This window comes from Bidens hawaiensis, unplaced genomic scaffold (assembly GCF_021521415.1).
Source record: "Bidens hawaiensis isolate Kalapana, Puna unplaced genomic scaffold, B.hawaiensis_p1.1 tig00035574_1, whole genome shotgun sequence".
Classification (NCBI taxonomy): domain Eukaryota; kingdom Viridiplantae; phylum Streptophyta; class Magnoliopsida; order Asterales; family Asteraceae; genus Bidens; species Bidens hawaiensis.
The window spans coordinates 168,437-191,141 of record NW_027496196.1 but is presented as its reverse complement, the minus strand read 5'-3'; the positions used below and the strand labels follow the sequence as shown (position 1 = coordinate 191,141).

Here is a 22,705-nt window from a genome sequence, read left to right as displayed (position 1 = left end):
ACATGTGTTACCATTCAATTTATAACAAAAATGCGGCCAAAGAAAAACAATCCGTTTGCCGAATGAAGAATGGTTAGACTCATTCACATTAGCAAGAAAATATCGGTCACCATATTCCTTGGAACTTTAAAAACCATCCAATTTATCATGTGAAATTGTGAATGAAGTTGAAGCCGTGAAATAAGGCATGTGAAAGAGCTGCTTAAATTCAACAACTAGTTGAAGATATTTTAGCACTGATGCCCTTGAATGAATCAAGTTCCTTCATAGTTGAATGAAATATTAGACAAAAAGAACAAAAAAATGATGTGATTTCACTTCATGAAACAAATCCCAATAAAATCTAGCCGCCTTCTATTGTAAAAGTGTATAACATCATATGAAATCCATAGCTTTATAAAGCTATACATATATTGCTTGTTGCTAAATTATGAAATCAATAAAGAAGGAAGAAGTGATATAGAATCTACATACATTACGTGTTACAATTTTACAAGGCAAAGATTATTTTTCTACCTTGGGTAACAATTAGATTTAAATAAATAAAATCTTATATATAAATCACTAGTTTGACTTAAATCAAATTAAACCAAATCTGGTTTATTCTTAGTTATTATAATCCATTGAATATTTTAAGATTTGCAAGATCTTTAAAACTAACTAATTTTTTTTAACGACCAACAAACAGAATTGTCTAGGTACTATGTACGGGGTGATCCAATGGCAAAATGACACCACCAGTTGGCCCACCCAGCCGCACGGAACTCTTAAGTGCCTCCAAGTTATATATGATTTCGGGCAAAACTCACCCGCCCGAAAGCTCACTGTGTTGAAACTCGGACGCCCTCAAGATCGAACTGGATATCTCAGTCTTTCTTCAATGAGCCACTCTGTCCCCTCCAAAATGTTGTTAGTGAGATTTGAACTTGGATCTCCATTAAAAAACTCAAACTTCTTAGCACTACACCATATTAAAAAAGATGTTATTACTAACTAATTAATACTCTATATTTAACCCGTGTAATATACAATTCCAACCAAGTTGTTAGATAAAATTACATGTTTAATTTCTCTAAATAAATAAGTAAATAACATTATTAAATTGAAATTACCAACACTAAGATAACATGAGAGAAGTGCCTATTAAAAAACCAAGTTGGCATGCCTACAAAACACCATCCCATATCCTCATCCAATCAAAATCCAACACTTCCACCCCCACCACCCCTGTTTTTCTTTCTCTAAACAAACTTTTAGATTCATTTCTTGAACAAGGTAACCTTTTCTCATTTCTCAATATCCAAATCCCTAATCATTCATCTCCTAAATCTTTACCACTTCCAACTTTTGAGGAATCAAATCCCTTTTGGTGAACTCTTTTTCACTTCTTTCCTGTTTGGATTTCAATATTTTCTAATCTTGAACCAAACGCCATTCATTCTTTCCAATTTTAGCAACTTCAACAAGCTTAGATCTTGTTCACCATTTCTGGGCCTTTGTTCTTAATTAGGAAAGTTTGAGTCTTTTCAAGAAACAACATAAAAAATGCTTCTTGACTCAACATGTCATATTACTAACCAATCTTGAACAACAACCCTTAAAGTTGTGATATTGTTTCTTGGTTAATAACAATCTTGTTTCTTGGATAATGAAGTTAGAATCTGTAATCCTCTCACCATCATCACATATGGGAGATAGCAAAAAGAACACAATTTGGACACCACTTGAGAACAAACTGTTTGAAACAGCTTTAGCTAAGTTTGATAAAGATACGCCTGACCGGTGGCAGAAGGTGGCAGAGATGGTGCCTGGGAAGACAGTGGAGGATGTTATGAGACAATATAAGGAATTGGAAGATGATGTTAATAGTATTGAAGCAGGATATTATCCAAAATATGGGTATAATTGTAGCACTTCTAGTTTCACTTTAGAATGGGGAAATACTAATGAGTTTACCACAGAGGGGTATGGCGCTCGAGGGCGGAGACCCTCGGCCGCAACCCCTATGGTTGTGGTGGCCGCCAGTCGGCCACTGGAACACGAAAGGAAGAAAGGGGTTCCTTGGACTGAAGAAGAGCATAAGTAAGTTTCTTTACTCACTATATTTTTTATGTTGAATTGTTAGCATGATTTAAAAAGATAAGCATATACTTATAACTAGGGGTGTGAATTGAGCAATGTTGCTCATAACTCATAAGTCACTTGACATCACCTTGTTATAAGCTAAAATCAAGTCATGCTTAAGTGAGTACAAGTCTGAGCTCGAGTCTAAAAATAAGTTTGTTTATTAATGAGCCCGGCTCAAGCTTTACTTGTCAAGCTCTAGTAGACTTACAAGCCTAAACGAGCTTCTTTATTATATGATATCTTTTTATCATAACTGAATGTATATTCACATAATAATTATTATTATGTATAAATAAAATTTATATTTGCAAACTTTTATGATAAACATATCTAAATAATTTAAATAAAATTTATATTTATAATTATAATTATGTACATAAGTAATTACATTATATATAAGCTAGTTTATAATAAACGAGCCAAGCTCTAAAACTAAAGCTTGAAACAAGTCGGGCTCGAGTTTGAGCTCTCATATATTAAATGAGCCGAGGTTGAGCTCGGGCGAACTCGGCCTGCCCGAACTTGTCCTTGACTCGGCTCTTCTATTCCCCCAATTATAAGGCACATAAACGTATCTCATGTTTAATTGAATAAACATGTACATCAGTACATGTAAATGAATGGATTGTGTGTTTGTTCATTAAGATTATATGTTTACTCATTTAAATTTAAACGAACAACAAACATATCTTTCATTTGACAAAAATAATGTACGTATATTCTAAAATTTTTCAAAATACGTTATTTTCGTTTGTACGGGTATAAACATCAACGTTTTTACAGCACAGTCAAATATTAAAAGTTTGTCATATATAATATAATTGACATTGGTATACGGAAATTTGATTACAGATTGTTTCTACTCGGGTTAAAAAAGTATGGTAAAGGAGATTGGAGAAACATTTCACGAAATTTTGTTGTGACAAGGACGCCAACTCAGGTTGCAAGTCATGCTCAAAAGTATTTTATCCGACAACTTTCCGGTGGAAAATATAAAAGAAGAGCAAGCATTCATGATATAACAACGGTTAATCTTAACGAAAACCACCTCTCTTCGCTGGAATATAAAACAACCACTTCAGTGAAGCAATGCAACCAAACACATGGAATTTATTCACGTCTAATAGGTATGGAGGTAACACGATTAATGGCGGTGGTGGCGGCTGTGGTGGTGGTGGTTTACATGAATCTTATGGTGCACCACATAATATGGTTTTTCAGATGCAACACACATATCCTCAATGAAAATCTATTGGCTATTGGGTTCCTATGATTTGGAAGGTTTTTATTGGTTGTTTTGATTAAGCATCCTATGATTCTAATTGTATTTGATTAATGGTTAGACTGAAAAGCATGATTTTCCTAGTGCAAATCAAAATGAGTCAACACTAGTGAATGGATGTCACCATCTTCATTAGAAAAAAAAAAAAATCCAAGGCAACTTTTCTATCTCATGAATATACAAATTAACATATCATTAGTGATGCTAATCATCGTGTTCAAATGGGTGAAGCTAGGTTCAACTGGTTTGCTTCTTAGACGTTGTTTTTGTTTTTATAGACTAGCCACCCAAACGGTTTGGTTTATAAAGTAGTCTGAAAAAAGGTCTAGTATACGTCAAAATGGATTATAAACAATTGATTAGTTCTAGTTATATAACAAAACCAATATAGTTCTAAAAGTTTTCTTTTTTAGAAGATTGCTTTTTCTCTTAACTTACAATCATATTTTATTTAAAAGTCAGTACATGTCAATGAACATGTTATAATTTGCAAAGTCAGAGAACATGTCAATCCAGTTCGTATAAAAAGTTTCATATTTTGAAGGCTTGTAAACTTAACATGTAAATCTGAACTGATATTAGACCGTAGTATTACTACAAAACAGAGAGCGTTAAACGACACACAAATAAGCTGGAAAACTCTCTGTTATAGTGGTACGCGAATATTGGAAGTCACGGTGTGGATAAGTATTTACCTTCGTATGCTGCTATCGAGGGATCACGAACGAGGAGCGTGACCAGAAATGGTTGTGATTTCACTTTCTTTATGTTTTATGACATTTCTTTTGATGATAAAAACTAAGCAATGCTTTCTTTAATTGTAACTGTTTAATATTTCTTCTTCAAACTCACACATTAGCTGTAAAATATTCTAGGATTTCAATTAATTTAACAAAAATGCTTTTGTTTACATAAAAAATATATCTAACCTTACATGTGCAAAATTTAAGCTCACTCCAATTTTGTGAAGAACAAACATCATACTATTACTACTAGGTCATGGGTCTACTTGTTTACTTGAAAAAGAAATAGTTTGATTGTCTTTTCTCTTAATACAATAACTTTATAAATCAAAGTATTTATATAACAATTTAATTAGATGATAGTTAAAGTTTATTAACAAAACATTATGAAGGTCATACGTATGATTCTATGAATTCAATTTACTTTTATGGACTCGTTTGACCTTTTCAACTTATCTTATTTTTAGTTTCGAGTTATCTATATTCAATAATAAATAAATAAATAACACAAATCTACCTGTATATTTGTCATTATCGCTAACTTTTACTCGAAGGACTTACATAGGATACAAAAATTCAAATAAAACAAGATTTGATAACTTTTAAAAAGCGAACATAAATTCATATCCTGTTATGTTAAATTCAAATAATAGTTAATTATTATAGTAAAAAAGTGAATTACAATAAGTAATTAGTTTATTGGACACCTTTGTTTTTGTTTATGTTGTTGGCAATCCAACTCGAATAAAACAGATTTATAGAGCCTTTTAAGGTGCCAAGGTTTAGGATTTTCATTAACGAAACAAATTCAAATATAAAAAATAAATAAATTATATCATTAATAAAATATGAAACTTACAATTTCTTATTAACAACAAAAGTAAGGACACCCATGATCACACCAGCAAACGAATCACTCTTTCGCCCGAATGACATGACATGGTGACCTGTTCCATTCATCAAGGATGAAACCCACAACACAACTGGAAAACCTCATCTCAACTTGGATGAAATTGTTTCATGTGAGACTCGAACACATCCACCCAAGATGAAACCGATGGTGAAGAATTACAACAATTGAATGATTGTCATAATATGCTTTAATATTGCACAATAAGAAGACAAATGGGTACTCATTAGAAGATCGAGCATTCTTAGTTAGTCTGGTTTGAGAAATGATAGACGCTTGTCATGGTTCCAATTAGGGATGAGCAATAACCCAATCGGTTATTTGCACTCCCTTAGTTAACCGAAAATTCGTCATCTTCATTATCTTTTGAAATCACTCAAACAAATAATTATTTATTATTTTTTTGCATTTATCTTAGGTACAAAATTAGAGACGGCTCAACTATTTTATGTGTCTTAAAAGAAATTTATAAATTTTAGACCCTTCAAATTAGTTTCATTGTTATATACTCTTCTTCTCTATTTAGATTTATAACCAACAATAACAAACTAAAAAGTTAATATTCCGCTAAGTTAATATATGAAAACCAAACTCATTCCCGTGTAACAAACCAAACACCCATTTAGATTTCATGGTGCTTTTGGATGAAGGTAGGACCTAGCTTCACTAGTGTTAAGCTTCACTAATTAACACAACAAAAACAATAAAAGTGGAAAAATCATACAAAATGTCATTTTATGCCCCCACTTAGCAATTTTCTTAGCCTATAACGTGCAATCGAATTCTATTATTAAAAGGTAAACCAAAAAGTTTTCAATCTAGAACACAACAAATTTCTAAAACTTAATAATTGAAATAAATACAAGTATTTATAAGAAAGGGGTGAATTTTATGGGCCTTTTCAACCTAGTTTATATTATTCTATTATAATTATTACAAATTGATGTATACTTAAATTTATTTATTAGTAATTATTCTATCTATTTAAGTATTATGATACTTATTGACGATTTATTATTATCATTAGTTGATTAGTTTTATCATTGTCCATTTTATTGTAATTTCTCTATATAAAGATACCCGATTTACCTTGTTGACCCACTTTACTCACCTAAAACATGTAGTATGATCTCAAAGGTTAATCCATGTCAAAGAATTCCTTAAAATAATAAATCGCAAAGATTCATGGGACGCCCAGATCCAACTCCACGTCATAACTAAAAGTCGCCAGTTTCCTTGATCAAATAAATTAGTAGGCACAACGTTCTCTCTCTCTCTCTTGTCGTGGCATTCTCTACCAGGCCCACGAGAAGTGACCACCCAAGACATTCATCGTTACTTTACTTACACAGTCTAAAAACTTGTAGTTTTTAGCCAACTCAATGAGAATAAAGATGTGCTACATATTTTGAGAGCTAAAGACCCACATCACTTATAAGAACATAATATTCCTCGAAACCAATTTTCCTTTAAATCCTGGTTATTTAATAACCAACTGATATCTTCCAAATCCACATCAATACCAAAAACTTCAATCTAAACACCTGATACACCTTCGCAGCAACAAGAATAATGTTATTCCGATACCGAATATTAAGCGGTATACCTTATCCAACATTCACCAAGGACCAAGGGGACACTAGTGGTTTGGTTTAGGTGACACATATTAAAATATTTGACATAACAAGTTCCAACTATCCCACACTTATTGACATATTTGCATGCCAACTTTATAATAATAATAATAATAACAATAACACAACACAGTATGTTTTTTTTTGAATGTTCAAGCTTTCCTCCTACTATTTACATTATACCGCCAATACCAGGAATCGAACCCTGCACCTCAGAAAGGCCAAACCTTTACCATCCCACCAAAGTGGTGATGGCAACACAACACAATATGTGATATGTATCAATGGGAGTTAGCTTTAGGTTATAAGTGTTGTCGGATCACGCGCACTCTGTTGATATTCAACCACCCACCAATTCTCGACGTTCACCATCACGTTTACCCCCGATTAGGGTTTATACTATTCCCACTTTGACTTTAAATTAACCCCGGATCCACCTCAATCAGATGTTAATTCGCACACAGACCCACAAACCCACATACCCAGTTGACCCAATTGCTTCAATTTACCATATTGATTTCAGAATCTTGAAAAAACCCTGAAGAAGAACTCGCTATGCCGTTCAGCTGGAAGAAGAAGACGAAGCTTAATCGGTTCTCGCAATTGGTTGCTGATCATCTTCAATCGCCTAAACGTGGTGGGTCCCTTGTTGTCGAAACTGGGTTTCCGACTTCGATTATTGATCTTTATGTTAGGAATCGCGGTAGGTTTCGGAAATCGAGTGTCAAGAAACAGAGTGAGTGTGAATATGAATCGAACCCGTTTGTGGATTCGGGTAATTTGACTTCTGGTGGGTCGGATCATGCCCAAATTGATGAAATTGTTGAAGAAAATGAGGAAATTGATGAACTTGTTGGAGTTCGTAGCGGTACGAGTGTTACGGGTGACGATAATATTAGAAATTGTGGTGAAATTACTGAACTTGAAGTTGAATTGAGTGTTGAAATGGTGAGATTGAATCCGGTGTTGGTGGGTGTGTTGAAGGGTTTGTTGGTTATGGGTTTGGTGGTGTTAACTAAAGGGTTTACGATTGGGATTACGGTGTTAGCTTTCGTGCTAATCTTGTTGGAGTCGGTGGCGAAACGGTGGAGTATTAACGGGACGGGTGATGTAAGAAGTTTGGAAGAGAGTGAAGTGTTGGAGATTGAAGAAGAATATGTTGAACCGAAGCCGGATGAAGTGTTGGAGATTAAGCGTAAAGGTTCGAGAAGAGCGGTAATGAAATCGAGGATGAAGAAGCTTGTTCCGAAGAAGCTACGTAAATCTTCGGTAGGTTTGAAGGAGGAGATAGTAAAAGCTAGTGAATGCTCAGGTTCGAAAGGCGAGATAGTAGAAGTCAAAGTAAAATCGAGTGGAATTGAGTGTGATGGTGAGGGATTAGGAAAGGGGGTGCGTTCAAGTTCGGGGTGTTTGGTTTTGTGTTTAGTTGTTCTGGTCGGACTGATTGGAGGACGGGTTTTGGCTCTCGTGCTTGCATTATCTTGGTGCTTGATGCTGAAGAAGCTGCAATGGAGAAATGTAAAGTTTCCTGTTTCCTAACTTTGATTTGTTGTTTTTTTTGTATCTAAATCTTGTTGTTCTTGACTTGTGCACAACTTTGTTTAAGAAATAGAAAGAAGATATACATGTACTATGTTTGTTTTTCTTGTTATTCCCGTTTCCTAACACACATAGATTTTGTTATTAGTTAATGGTTACATGTTCATATGATGCATCAGAAAACATGTAGTTTCAGCTTTTAATCACACAGTAGACTATGGTCGTTAAGTTCAAGATTCGATGGTTTATGTGGAATAGTAAGTTGTTTCGACTTAAACCATTTTTCTAGTGGACAAATACTTTGATGAGTAGATGATTAACAAGCAAGTTACAGTATTTTTAAGGGTTGATGCTGTAACTCACTTGCAGTTGCAGATAATCAGTTTTAAGTATTTGACCGAAGCTAGTTATTGAGATAATTGTTTTGAAAAATAGGATATCGGATTGAATGCCAACTAGAGGATGACGAGTTAAGTTCTGATTTGGCTGAGAAAGAAGAAACAATCAGATCACTTTGTATGTACATCTTACTAACAATCAAAAAAATATTGTACTGTTATTACCTAAGAGTTAATAACATCTGAATATCTGATATAACTTGGATTTAATAAGCGCGAGGCGACTAGGTCCTGAAGCCAGCACAAGGCGAGAGCACAGTTGGCCTTAAAAACTATTAATGAATTATTGATAGATAACATTTTAACTTTATAACTTGATAATTTTTAAAAGATAAAAAATAAGATATTAATATAATTACAAAGAAAAAAAAAGCTTGATTAACATGCAAAGAAGGTTTATACCAAGTAAAATTCTACTTAAACCCACTTGAACATATATTTTTCTTGAACCTATGGGTTTGTACTGAGAAATAGAGCATTCCTATCTTCTTAAAACACTTAAAAGCATGAGGTAGAAGTAGTATATGCAGGGAGTCACTATACCACTCACATAACTCATAGTACAAGCTCATGAAGTAGATGACAATGGGCCACTCTGCATCGCGAATCAGGAGCCTGTATCGCCATATAAAATATAATAGAAGGTTAGTAGCGTTAGCATGTTTGTTTTGGTGGCCAAGGTGTTCAAGCAGCCTTCTTTCTCAGAGATAGATATAAAAAATTAAAACGAAAACGCAGAGATACATAAGGATGAAAATACCAAATACTTTCAGCAGTTCGTTCTTCGGTTCACCACAAGTGTGATAATTCCAATCTTAACGGTATTGTATGAGAATGGGAATGGGAATGATGGGTCACGTAACCTACAGATGCGTATCGATCCGGATTATGCGAATTGGGTAGTTTGAATGTTTGACAAATTCAGTTCGAATTCGGGTCAATTCGGATTATAAGAAAAAAAAATTATATATGCCTGAATTTGAATATTTCGGTCGAATCGGCTCAAAGAGTCACAAGTTTAAACTCAATTCGAATTCCAAGTTCGATTAGGATGCTAGCCTGATTCGAATATTCACCGAAATCAAATTTCTGTTGGGTTAAACTTTATGCTCATTCAAGTAGCCAAGCAGGATTCAAATAATAGTATTAATTTATCTAGTTAACTATATTAGAAGTAGATTTTGACTGTGGTGGTGTCAAAAAGGTTATGGGAAGTTTTTCTGAGGTGGGATTCTATACTTGGTCAGTAGATAAACCAATGAGTTTCACACTTGTGGAGTGTTCGGTAGCGGATTAGTGTACATGGATTTACTGTTATGTTGTAAACGACTCGTCTATTATATCGTCAAACATAACATCATCTGCATACATCCGTTTAGCCCTTTCATGGTAATAATGTACAAAAATTGGAAAATCATGGGCCGTAGGAGAGCCACTGACATGAACCGATGTTCTACCTCGAGCTTAAGCAACCGATAACTCATTGTAACTACTTAGCTCCAAAACCCATATTCTTCGTTACTGATAATGAGAAGCTCCGATTGATGGAGTCGAAAGCTGTATCAAAATCAGCTTTAAACAATAAAACACTTTCAACCTGTTTTTTAACCCAAGGATAGTCAAACTGATATTATGATAGTCTTTCAAGAAGTTATTAGTTGTATGTTTCGTAACTTATGCATTTAATCAAGTCTTTCAAGAAGTTATTAGTTGTATGTTTTGTAACTTATCTATTTAATCAATAGTTAATATTGTATTGGTCAATAGTCAGTAGTGTTGTCATTGATTAGATAGACAAGTTACAAAATATACAAGTAACCGAAGTGAGATCTCGTAAGTAAAGCGCAACCCGTATATTGTTATTCCGGTGATTCAAATTATGTAATAAAAACTAGCTACTGAAATCTTGTTCAAAAATATCCCAAAATGCCTTGATAAATTTGAATGAAAAGCCGTTAGGACCGAACACTTATTCGCCTCTGCATGCAAAGCTGCTTTCTTTATTTTAGAAAACAACAAAGGCACGTCTACTCGTCTAAGAGTTTTGTTCATGAGCCAAGACTTTAGAATTGTTGGATATCAACTTTGTCAAGTTATGAACTAACTCCTCAAAGATAACAACATTTTATTTAGACCGTGTTAACTTTGTTTACCTTATTTAAAAAAGGATTACAAGTGAGAGGTAGGGAGATCAAATCTCACTACCACCAATTTATGGGAGATATGAGGGATGAGCCAGGGTTTGAGTCCTGATCTCACCCGGTTTTACCGGCTCCTCGCTGTCGTGCCGTTTGGCGGGCGTGGGGGTCGGGTTTTATCCGGTGAATCCCTCAACAGGTGGACCGCTAGGGGCTCCGTCCGTCCGGACTAGTGGCCGGCTCGGGCTACCTTTAACCAATGGGGCCGCGTACGGGGTACCCGGCGTTACTTAGTTGGCCGTTCAAATTTTTTTTTAAAAAGGATTAATTAATAAATTAGCAAAAGTAACACACTTTTATATAATACTAACACCTTTATTTTGAAAAGTAAAATTGGACCCTTTAGCCTGAACGTTAGATTCTCATCTGATATTTTCAGAAATAAAATAATTAACAATTCATAAATTAGTCAATAACACCAGACGTTCAAAAACTAAAGTTAATAATAATAATAATCAATCACGCTTGATTGCCCAATCATGCTTACGTGGACGACGGGCAACGGCTATTACCTTTTAAATATTCAGACCGTTGATTTCAAACCCCACAAAACCTGGCCCGCAAGTCCAGATCATCATTAACCAACCATCAGATCAAATCACACCAACGGTCCAGATCACTCGACCGTTAATAATTCAAAAGAAACCCTTTTGTCCTTAAATAAAACCCCTTTGTTTTTACACATTATTATTCATATTATAAATTCATATTCCTCATGAACCCTTGTCACCTGCTTCTTATACTTCAATAATCCCAACCCTTTCAATTCAAATTTTTTTCCCAATTTGATTCATGGATCACGATTCCCCAGTGAGAATTACGGTATCGTCTTCCGGCGGGCTTCGTAACGTCCCGTTAACGAGCCCGGTGAGGCGGGTTTCCATTTCGAATTCCCCACTTAGCGGTGGCGAAATCAGACGGTCTAACATCGGCGGGAGGTACGGCGGTGGCGACGAGTACGTCGCCTACACCGTACACATTCCCCCAACACCGGATCATCAGTTCGTGTCGAATTCCCAAAATTCCCAAAATAGCCCTGAATACAGTAAAATTGATGGAAACCCTAATGAGAATCGGATCAAGGATACCGTGTTTACGGGCGGGTTTAACTCAGAAACCCGAGCTCACGCTCGGCGGATGAAATCGGTCGAGGAAATGATTGTTCCGAAATCCAAATTGCTGTGTCAAGTCGACGGCTGAGACGAGAAGCTTCTTGATAAGTCGGAGAAGTCTCAGTGCGAGTGCGGGTTTCGTATATGTGACGATTGCTACACCGATTACTGTTCGAATGGAAAGGGGGTTTGTCCAGGGTGTAAAGAACCGTTTCAGGAGAGTTACGAAGAAGACGAAGAGGATACCGATTTGCAGCCGATGATGTCCGAGGAGAAGGATACGGTGAACCCGTTGAGGAAGAACCGGGGTGGGGTTCGATTGGAGAATAATTTTTCGTTGGTGCGGTCGTTTAAGGCGCCGAATCAGGACTTTGATCACACGCGGTGGCTGTTCGAGGAATGGGACTTACGGGTTTGGAAATGCGGTGTGGCCGAGAGAAGGGTGTCACCGTGGTGGTGACAAGTATGAGTATGAGAACCCGCCGATGTTTAATGACCGGAGGAATAGACCGTTGACTCGGAAAGTTGGGATCTCGGCTGCAATTCTTAGTCCTTACAGGTCAGTGTTACTTGCTACTTCTTACTTGTTACTTCTTATGATTATTATTATTATTGTTCTTGCTTAAGTTATAACTTATAAGTATATAGATATATTTAGAAGGTTGAGATAAATGCTGTTGAACTAGATTGATTAAATTTGGTTTTGTTAATAACAAGTTCTAGTTGATTAAGTTTTGTTAATGATTTTGTCTGATTTTATTTAATCAAACTTAATTTAGTAACAAATTAGGGTAAAAAATTATTATGTACATGAATTGTCAGTTATTGCTATCAAATAATAACTTTAGTCTGATATTATGTAACCCAACTTAATTTGAAAACAAATTATGGTAAATAAATTTATTAGAGTAAACGGCGGTTTTCGTGCCTATGGTTTGTCAAAATCTGCGGTTTTAGTCCAACAATATTAAATATGCGATTGTTGTCCCTGTGGTTTCATTTCACTTGCAATTAAACTCGACCCAACTAACCCTGTTAAGTCTGGTCATTAAAACCCATCAGCGTGCCCCTCACGTGAGGGGCAGTTTTGTCCTTTTTCTCCCCAAATAAACCCCAACCAAATTCGCAAGCCCCCTCGCGCGAGGGGTTGAGGTGTATTTGGGGAAAAAAGGACAAAATTTCCCCTCACGTGAGGGGCACGTTGATGTGTTTAACGACGTGACTTAACAAGGTTAGTTGGGCTGGGTTTAATTGCAAGTGAAATGAAACCACTAGGACGAAAATCGCAGATTTGAAACAATTGGACTAAAACCGCAGATATGAACAAACCACATGGATGAAAACCACAGTTTACTCAATTTATTAAAATAATCTTATTTATTGAGTAGAAACAAAACCAAACCGAATTCGAATTCTCTTATTCGGTTCGGTTTGAACATTACTGAATTCGGTTCGTTTACAGCACTAAACAAACCACATGGATGAAAACCACAGTTTACTCAATTTATTAAAATAATCTTATTTATTGAGTAGAAACAAAACCAAACCGAATTCGAATTCTCTTATTCGGTTCGGTTTGAACATTACTGAATTCGGTTCGTTTACAGCACTAATTAAAACCCTGACTTGTTTTTGCAAAATGCAGGTTGCTGATTGTTATCCGGTTAGCCGCACTCGGTCTATTCCTAACATGGCGAATTTCGCACCCCAACCAAGACGCCGTCTGGCTCTGGCTAATGTCCGTAATCTGCGAGGTCTGGTTCGCCTTTTCCTGGCTCCTAGACCAGCTTCCAAAGCTCTGTCCCGTCACCCGCTCCACCGACCTCGCAGTCCTCAAAGAACGGTTCGAACCGACCCAAAACAACCCGAAAGGCCTATCCGATCTACCCGGTATCGACATCTTCGTCTCAACAGCCGACGCTGAGAAAGAACCCCCACTCGTCACCGCGAACACGATCTTATCAATCCTGGCTGTTGATTATCCAGTTGATAAAATAGCTTGTTACTTATCAGACGATGGTGGGTCACTGGTCACATTTGAAGCTTTAGCTGAAGTTGCTAGCTTTGCTAGAACGTGGGTCCCGTTCTGTCGTAAACATGAGATCGAACCCAGAAACCCGGAAGCTTATTTTTCGCAAAAGGGTGACCCGTTGAAGAATAAACGGAGGGTTGACTTTGTACGCGAAAGATGAAAAGTCAAACGTGAGTATGACGAGTTTAAAGTCAGAATCAACGCGTGCAATGCACGCGAAGAGCTTCTAGCTAAAAAGAAGCAAATGGAGATTGGAGGGAAAGTAACTGAATCAGTTAAATTTGTTAAAGTCCCGACTGCCACGTGGATGTCTGACGGCAACACGTGGCACGGGACTTGGTTTTCCGGCGAGGAAGACCATTCTAGAGGTAACCACGCCGGAATTATTCAGCTTATGTTAGCCCCACCCGGCCCCGAATGCGCGTATAAAACCGAGCAGGACCCCGAGGATTTGATCGATACGCGGAATGTGGACATGAGGTTACCAATGCTTGTTTATGTGTCTTGTGAAAAACGCCCCGGGTTTGATCATAATAAGAAGGCTGGGGCTATGAACGCGTTGGTTCGGGCTAGTGCGATTATGTCGAACGGTTCGTTTATTCTTAACCTCGACTGCGATCACTATATTTACAACTCATTGGCGTTAAGAGAGGGGATGTGTTTCATGCTTGACCGAGGCGGTGACAAGATTTGTTATGTTCAGTTCCCGCAGCGGTTTGAAGGGATTGACCCGAGTGATCGGTATGCGAATCATAACACGGTGTTTTTTGATGTGAGTATGCGGGCTCTGGACGGGTTGCAAGGCCCGATGTATGTTGGGACTGGGTGTATTTTTAGACGTATCGCGCTTTACGGGTTTAGCCCGCCTCGGGCCACTGAGCACCACGGGTGGTTCGGTGGGCGGAAGATCAAGTTTTCGTTGAAGAAGTTGAAAAAGAACAAAGCCGAAGATGATACAGAAATGATCATGCCAATTGTTGATGATCATAATAGTAATAGTGAAGAAGGGGATGAACTTAAACAGGCTTTGATTCCCGAACGGTTTGGTGATTCGAGTTACTTGATTGACTCGATCGCGGTTGCTGAGTTTGGGGGACGGTTGATTCACGAGTTAAGAGGAAAAGAAAGCCACGGGAGGCCATCGGGTTCGTTAGCAGTTCAACGCGAGCCGATAGACCGGGCTGCCATCGAAGAAGCGATTAAAGTCGTGACGTGTTTCTATGAAGATAAAACCGAGTGGGGTAAACGTGTTGGGTGAATCTACGGGTCGATAACCGAAGATGTTGTATAACCGTGGGTGGAGGTCGGTTTACTGTGTCACGAAACGGGATGCTTTTCGTGGGACTGCTCCGATTAACTTAACGGATCGGTTGATTCAAGTACTTCGGTGGGCCATGGGTTCGGTTGAGATATTTTTCTCGAGAAACAATGCACTTTTCGCGAGCCGAAGGATGAAATTTCTACAACGAGTCGCGTACTTCAATGTCGGGATATACCCGTTCACCTCGATATTCTTACTCGCTTATTGTGTCCTCCCTGCGCTTTCACTGTTTTCAGGCAAATTCATCGTTCAGTCATTAAACGTCACGTTTTTAATCCTGCTTCTAGCCATAACAGTCACATTAAGCATGCTCGCGCTTCTTGAAATCCGCTGGTCCAAAATAACCCTCCACGATTGGTGGAGAAACGAGCAGTTTTGGTTGATAGGCGGGACCAGTGCACACCTGGTGGCGGTTATACAAGGGTTGCTAAAAGTGATAGCCGGAATTGATATCTCATTCACCTTAACTTCAAAACCCGCAGCAGCTGATGATGGTGAAGACGAGTTTGCTGAGCTGTATGAGTTCCGGTTCACAATGTTAATGATCCCGCCCGTGACAATAATATTAATGAACGTTGCAGCGATCGCGGTTGGTGTTTTCCGGACAAGGGTTGCTAAAAGTGATAGCCGGAATTGATATCTCATTCACCTTAACTTCAAAACCCGCAGCAGCTGATGATGGTGAAGACGAGTTTGCTGAGCTGTATGAGTTCCGGTTCACAATGTTAATGATCCCGCCCGTGACAATAATATTAATGAACGTTGCAGCGATCGCGGTTGGTGTTTTCCGGACAGTTTACAGCCCGTTTCCCGAGTGGAGCAAGCTTTTAGGAGGGGTGTTCTTTAGCTTCTGGGTGTTGTCGCATCTTTATCCGTTTGCTAAAGGGTTGATGGGGAGACGCGGGAAGATATCGAGGATTGTGTATCTGTGGTCGATGTTGATTTGCATCTGTATGTTCATCCGCCTGATGGGAGCCGGACGCAGAGTTTCATGACGAGGTTTCAGTTTCCTTGAAATGTTTGATGATGTGTTAGGTGTTACATATTGTAACAAGTATTTTGTTGGTTTATTTTGTATTATATTTTGTAAGATTCTTGTGGGTTTGTAACTATTAATCAGCAGGTATTTTCTTTTGGTGTTATTGGTTAGTCCTGTCCCACATTGGTATTGGATGAAAAGAGTGATGGGTTTATTAATATGAAGTTGGGAACGATTGTTGTGTTTGTAAGAAGGAGAGATGGTTGGCATCTCCCCTGACAGGGACGGGAACAGCTTTCGAGCTTACCTGTTACACATCCGGTTAAGGCAACCCACTTCGGTGGATCTATAACCCAATTTTTTTTAGATGTCTCGTTTGTCCCTGCTATTTCTTAGTCCTCCTTGACATATTGTTTTGACATAATTGGTAAATTTTAATGTCCTTGAATGCATATTGCAGAATACATATGATCACACAAAATTACCCTCTTATATGGTGCTAACTCATTTGTATATCTTTTTGCTAACAACTTTATATAGCCGTTACTAATTTGTAAACTCCATTTGACTTTTTTTCAAAGAATTTTTGCCCAAATCAACAGTTTTTACAGTTTATATGGATAAGTTTTTTAATTATAAGATACCATATTTTGTATGGTATTTACCAAAAACCATAACTTCAAGAATCAAAAACATACTTTTGAACATGACATTGTTGATACTGAACATGACATTGTAAACATACTTTTTGAACCATTGTAATTGTGGACAATTTAATCTCCCTCTACTTGACATTGTAATTGAACATTGTAAGCTCATTTGGTTCCTCGCGTCACCAATATCAAATCATTGTCAGTCTTCCTTTTGTATCAATGTCATACAAAAGGATTGGATATATGGTTCCCTCACTTACATGTCAACATCCCAAAGTACGGACATTGTCTTCTTTAAACAACTTTTCGCTTTCGATAAAATTTTCCTGTCATTCGACATAAAATCAATGCAATGTGTCGAATAGAGCCCAATAAAGATGTTCCCTATGACCCCATACAAATTCACTAAGACGACGCTAGATCTTCTAACATCATTCGTAAATAAGATTATAACTAATATAACACTAGGTCAAACATAGGATACATATTTTTTTTAATCTTCAACGGTCAGAGATCTATCTCGTTCCCCAGTGTACCCTGCTCATGCTACACGTCGATGTACCCGCTCCAATTAAGGGGCGGTGTCCCTACTCGCCCTAGTCACGTGAAACTCGGATGACCCGAGTTAACGACCCATTGACCCTAACCGTTTATTTAACTTTATGACATTGTAATATTAATAATACAACTTTATGACATTGTGCCTTAGTGGTAGGAGACATGGGTTTTCTAGTAGAGACCCAAGTTCGATCCCCACTTGTGTCACTTTTGATGGATTATAACAATGAAGAATTTAACTAGGCTATGTGCAAGGCTGTCAGTTCGAATCCCGAGCTCACCCGGTTTTTCGTCCCACGTTGTAACACTAGAGAATTATATACTTGTAGTGGCACAACGACTGTCAAGTAGAAACCGACGGTATGGTTTTCTGAGAAAACGTTCAAGCTAAACTTTAAAGACAACGTGAGTTCGATTAAAAAAACATAATTTGGTCATAATAAAACAACATGACAGTCCGGTTTTAAAAATAGTGTGACTTTACACAAAATTCCAAAAAAAAGGCCTATTGGTTTATAATACTCTCAACTTTCTCTCGTTGGTAGATAACACTCTCAATTTTCACTTTGTCTCCCACTACTCCCAACTCTCAACATATTTGTTTTTATCACTCCCCCGTTAAGTTAAGGCTAACGCCGTTAACTAAGACGCTGACGTGGCTTTGTTTATAATATTTTGTTATTTTACTCAGCTGATGTGTCAACTTACGTGGCGTGCCAACATGGAATTTTTTTAGCAAACATCAATTAAAACACAACACCTATTATAAACAAAGCCAACCACCAACCACAACCGTCCGCCACCACCCACCGTCCACCACCACTGTCCACCACTGCCTTTTACCACCACCACCACCACCGTCCACCACCACCTACTGTCCGCCACCACCACCCACCCACCGTCCACCACCACCTACCGTCCGCCACCACCGTCCGCCAACACCACCTGTCATTCGCCACCACCACTATCCACCCCCACCACCATCGTCCACCAACCTCCACCATTGTTCGCCGGACCGCCACCACCATCGTCCACCAACCACCACCACCACTGCGTTTTACCACCACCACCACCATCCTGTGTTTTATTTGATGTTTGCTAAAAAAAGAATTTCCATGTTGGCACGCCACGTAAGCTGACACATCAGGTGAGTAAAATAACAAAATATTATAAACAAAGCCACGTCAGCGTCTCAGTTAACGGCGTTAGCCTTAACCTATGGGGGAATGATAAAAACAAATATGTTGAAAGTTAGGAGTACAGGGAGACAAAGTGAAAGTTGAGAATGTTATCTACCAACGAGAGAGAGTATAGATTATTATAAACCTAACAGGCAAAAAAAAATATATATATATAATAAATTATTAAGTACGTACAACCACACCATTATATTATATTATATAGTAAATAAAATATTGTAAAAAACCCTAAGTCAATGCTAATCCACCTTCATTTGGTTGTCGTCTTTGATCGGTTTCCTTACTGCGTCTTTGATTGAATAGAATATGGCGATGACAGTTGAAGGTTAGACTTGTTGATTTTGAATTACTTCTTCTTATTATTTTTTGTCATGCTTGTGATTCCGATACTTAAACCCCTCAATTTCATCCAACGGGATCATGATGATGATGGATGTTATTGAGAATCCACGTGGGTAACTGTAACACCTGAATTTTATTTATTTAGTAATCTTTTACGACTATAATCTAACTAATTGGGAATTTATTTTTACTTCTAGGGCTAAATTGGGTTTACTTTGTTTATTCACAGAGTTGAATCAATTCACTACACATAATTCTATACTTGTGATTCTGCTGTGTAAACCCTAACTTTTTATTAGTTAGGATAGTTAGATTGCAGAATGATGATGTTAGTCAGAATCACATACACAAAACACAACACTTGTTTTTCTCTTAACTCTACAAACAATATTATTAGTCTATCCGTCTTTGTGTAATTAGCCTTAGATACCAACATTCTTATCATCTGCGCAAACTACTTTCAGTTATTATAAATCAATTCTAGGGGTGTAAACGAGCTCTGGCTCAGCTTAGTTCTAGCTCTATTTTTAAACCTTGAGCTCGGCTTCTGTATAGTATTTCAAGCTCAAGCTCGGCTCAGGCTTGTAAACGAGCTCGAGCCTAGCTTGTTTCTAGCTCTATTTTTAAACCTTGAGCTCGGCTTGTGTATAGAATTTCAAGCTCAAGCTCGGCTCAGGCTTGGCTCGATTGTTATTATAATGTGTATATATATTTCAGTTATAATTTATTTGTAACACAGTATGCATTATATAATTTTTTTCAATCATTTTTTTATGTATAATTATAATTATTAAATAAAAATATAAATCAAACATATTAAATAAAAGTTATAAAAAATAAAATGCTTGTTTAGGCTCGCGAGCCGGCTCAAGCTCGATAAGTGAAGCTCAGGCTTAGGCTCGAGTTCATATACATAACAAGCTTATGTAATTATCTCTAAGCTCAAGCTCGGCTCGAGTCGAGATTTTTGCAAGCCCATATCTAGTAGCTCGGTAGCGGCGTGGTTCGTTTGATTACAATTCATGAGTTTTAATAATTTCGAATAAAAAGTATACAAAAGGTGTATTAACTTCTCAACCCTTTTTGGTGCATGTATACATACTGACTGGGCTTTTGGATCATGCGTTACTTAATCTTTACAGTGTAAGCCGGTCAACCCTAAATTTATCTCTTACATTTTAATTACATTTTTAAATTCTAATATAACATATTTTCAGACTTGCTGGACTTGCACTTTTGTTTTCATCAAGCCTTCTCCTACAAATTCTGGTAAGATTTTGAATCATTTCTTTTTTAAATATCTTTCGTTACATACTTTCTGATACTATTTTGGCTGCAGGCTTGTGCATTATACGACAACTGGTGGCCGATGTTATCAGGTAAGTTTGTTACATTCATAGCGTATTATTATTATTATTATTTTAGAATTTAATGTGAATTACTTTAATTGATCGTTGTGCAGCTCTCATGTACATTTTGGTCCCTATGCCATGTATGTTCTTTAGTGACGGGTCAACTGAATCTTTAATCAGCCGGAACGATGATGGGTAAGCATCATATTCTGAAAAGTTAATAATTATTGGGTTTGCATTGAGTTGAATCTGTTTTTATATTGTTTTGTACAGGTGGATAAATGCTGCAAAGTTTTTAACGGGCACGTCAATGGTTGGAAGTTTAGCGATTCCTATTATCCTCAAGCACGCAGCTCTCATAAGCACCGGAGCTATGTTGATTGAATTCGTGTCTTTTTTTATATTTCTTGGCACTGTCATGTGTTATTATCGCGCTAATATTGAAGATGAATGGTCTGCTAGAGAAAGTTCACTTGGCATGTTTTTTAATCTTTAGATCATGAAAGATGAATTGAATTGGACAAATTCCCACAAATGTATGAGCTTGTGTGCATAGGTTCCTTTTGAAACCGATTTGAACTTCTATCCAGACCCGGCTGATTTTAATTAATTAACTATATATTACTTTCTCCGTCCCATTTTAAATGTCCATTTTTTCATTTTTGGTTGTCCCAATAGGAATTTTTACATATTTCCCCCTATTAAGCCTCTTAATTACACATTTCCCCAATTGATAAACTTTAATTACATATCTCCCCTTCTAATGTCAAATTACCTCTACCCTTTCTAATTTGCAACACTTTCTTACCAACTACTGAAAAAACCAAACGTCAGACCCTGAACTTGAGAACGACACAAACGCAAACAAGAACGGCGATTCCGGCAACCTCTCTGCCCTTCGATCGACATCCTTTCAGGCAAATGAGATGGCGATGCGATTCCGACAAGCTCTTTGTCGTTCGATTAATCGCAAATGGCGATTACGACAACTTCTTTGCTGCTCGATTCTGATGGTTTTTTAGGCTTTGTAATTTTGGTGTGTTTAGTTTCTTTAGGGTTTCTACACAGTTATTTATTGGTTTTGATTTTGATAGTTGATTTTGATGCATGTTCTGTGTGCATAGTAATTTATTAGTTTATAAAATGTGTTGCAGTATTAGGTATTGTCATCATCGTAATTTGGCAGGGAAAATGTTTAGGGTTTGCTAATTTGCAACTGGACTAATTAGTGTGACTTGTGTTTGCATTTAACCTTAACCTTACATCTTTATGACTAATTTGTAATAGGGTGAAAGAATTTTATAATTAAAGTGTAACGATGAGCAAAATTGTACTGGGTACTGTAGCTAGCCTAGGTAACAATTTGGGACTGACGTTTTGAGGTTTCGAGATCGGCATGGTGATCGTACCGGACTTTCCTGATCGGCATGGTGATCGTACCGGACTTTCCTGAATTTTTGCTTCTGGTACGGGTACCGTACCGAGTATTTTTGGTACCGAAAACCATATTAAGGGATTTTTCATTTTTTGGTATCGGTATTAATCAAGAATAACAACCATTGAATAATAATACGATGAAAGGATATATAGATATATGTAATATAGGTGTTTTATAGAGGAAAAAATATGTAAAGTTGTTTTAAGTAAAAAAGAAGGGTAAAATAGTCATTTATTAAGTAAATTTTAATGAAATGGGGAAATATGTAATATATATGGTTCATGGAGGGGAAATATGTAATTGATCTTTTAGACTTGGGGAAATATGTAATAAAGGAATTTAAGAAGGGGAATATGTAAATGCCTCATTTAAATATTATTTCTATACATATAAATTCAATTTTGTCCTTACTATTACATATACTAGATGTTTTATTTTACAAAACAAGTCATTTTACACGACATTATTGTTATTTTACAGCTTATAAAATAAAATGATTGAACATTTTTTAATTTGTGTGTTTTGGATTTCATGACATTTAATTTGGGATAGAGGGAATAGTTAAAAGATTCTCACATTATTCAACTTTTTGGCTTTTGATTGGTGGTTAATGGGTAATGTTTGTCTTTAATTGGTTCAATTATTTTCTTTGTTCATTTTTTGGTATATACTTTACAAGCTAAATGTATAAGCTTCAATTGCATATCATATATTATATTTCCTTCTCTTAGTATTAGTAAGATTACAACATAACGGGTATGATTTACTTTGACATTTAATTTGGGATGGAGGGAATAGTTTGTTAAAAGATTTTCACATTATTCAATTTTTTGGCTTTTGATTGGTGGTTAATGGGTAATGTTTGTCTTTAATTGGTTCAATTATTTT

At 36.8% G+C, this 22,705-nt stretch overlaps 2 protein-coding genes, 1 non-coding gene and 2 pseudogenes across 5 annotated transcripts; all 5 read left to right on the top strand.

Moving 5' to 3' along the window:
- The first annotated feature begins 1,117 nt into the window (after positions 1–1,117).
- On the top strand, positions 1,118–3,777 carry LOC143587573 (transcription factor DIVARICATA-like; annotated as a pseudogene). The gene is made up of 2 exons (XR_013144918.1): positions 1,118–2,082; positions 2,980–3,777. The product of XR_013144918.1 is annotated as a transcription factor DIVARICATA-like (transcript).
- Positions 3,778–7,251: 3,474 nt separating this feature from the next.
- Positions 7,252–8,235, top strand: LOC143587578 (uncharacterized). Its single transcript, XM_077068830.1, has one exon. It carries the CDS (start codon positions 7,252–7,254, stop codon positions 8,233–8,235), a length of 984 nt encoding a protein of 327 aa, XP_076924945.1.
- Positions 8,236–11,579: 3,344 nt separating this feature from the next.
- On the top strand, positions 11,580–16,395 carry LOC143587568 (cellulose synthase-like protein D5; annotated as a pseudogene). Its single transcript, XR_013144916.1, has 3 exons — positions 11,580–12,502; positions 13,589–15,889; positions 16,065–16,395. The product of XR_013144916.1 is annotated as a cellulose synthase-like protein D5 (transcript).
- A 120-nt stretch (positions 16,396–16,515) lies between these two features.
- LOC143587579 (U6atac minor spliceosomal RNA) lies at positions 16,516–16,639 on the top strand. Its single transcript, XR_013144919.1, has one exon. It is a non-coding gene; the product is annotated as a U6atac minor spliceosomal RNA (small nuclear RNA).
- A 3,486-nt stretch (positions 16,640–20,125) lies between these two features.
- LOC143587572 (vacuolar protein sorting-associated protein 55 homolog) lies at positions 20,126–21,006 on the top strand. The gene is made up of 4 exons (XM_077068825.1): positions 20,126–20,296; positions 20,367–20,406; positions 20,490–20,574; positions 20,653–21,006. Exons 2-4 carry the CDS (start codon positions 20,397–20,399, stop codon positions 20,873–20,875), a joined length of 318 nt encoding a protein of 105 aa, XP_076924940.1. The 5' UTR covers positions 20,126–20,296; positions 20,367–20,396; the 3' UTR covers positions 20,876–21,006.
- Positions 21,007–22,705: the final 1,699 nt, after the last annotated feature.

What these genes read in the sequence shown, in the direction of transcription:
- LOC143587578 (XM_077068830.1), top strand. Translation starts at nt 7,252, where the DNA reads ATGCCGTTCAGCTGGAAGAAGAAGACGAAGCTTAATCGGTTCTCGCAA.
- LOC143587572 (XM_077068825.1), top strand. An exon ending in ATCAGCCGGAACGATGATGG is followed by an intron (nt 20,575 to 20,652) that starts GTAAGCATCATA and finishes TGTTTTGTACAG; the next exon opens with GTGGATAAATGCTGCAAAGT.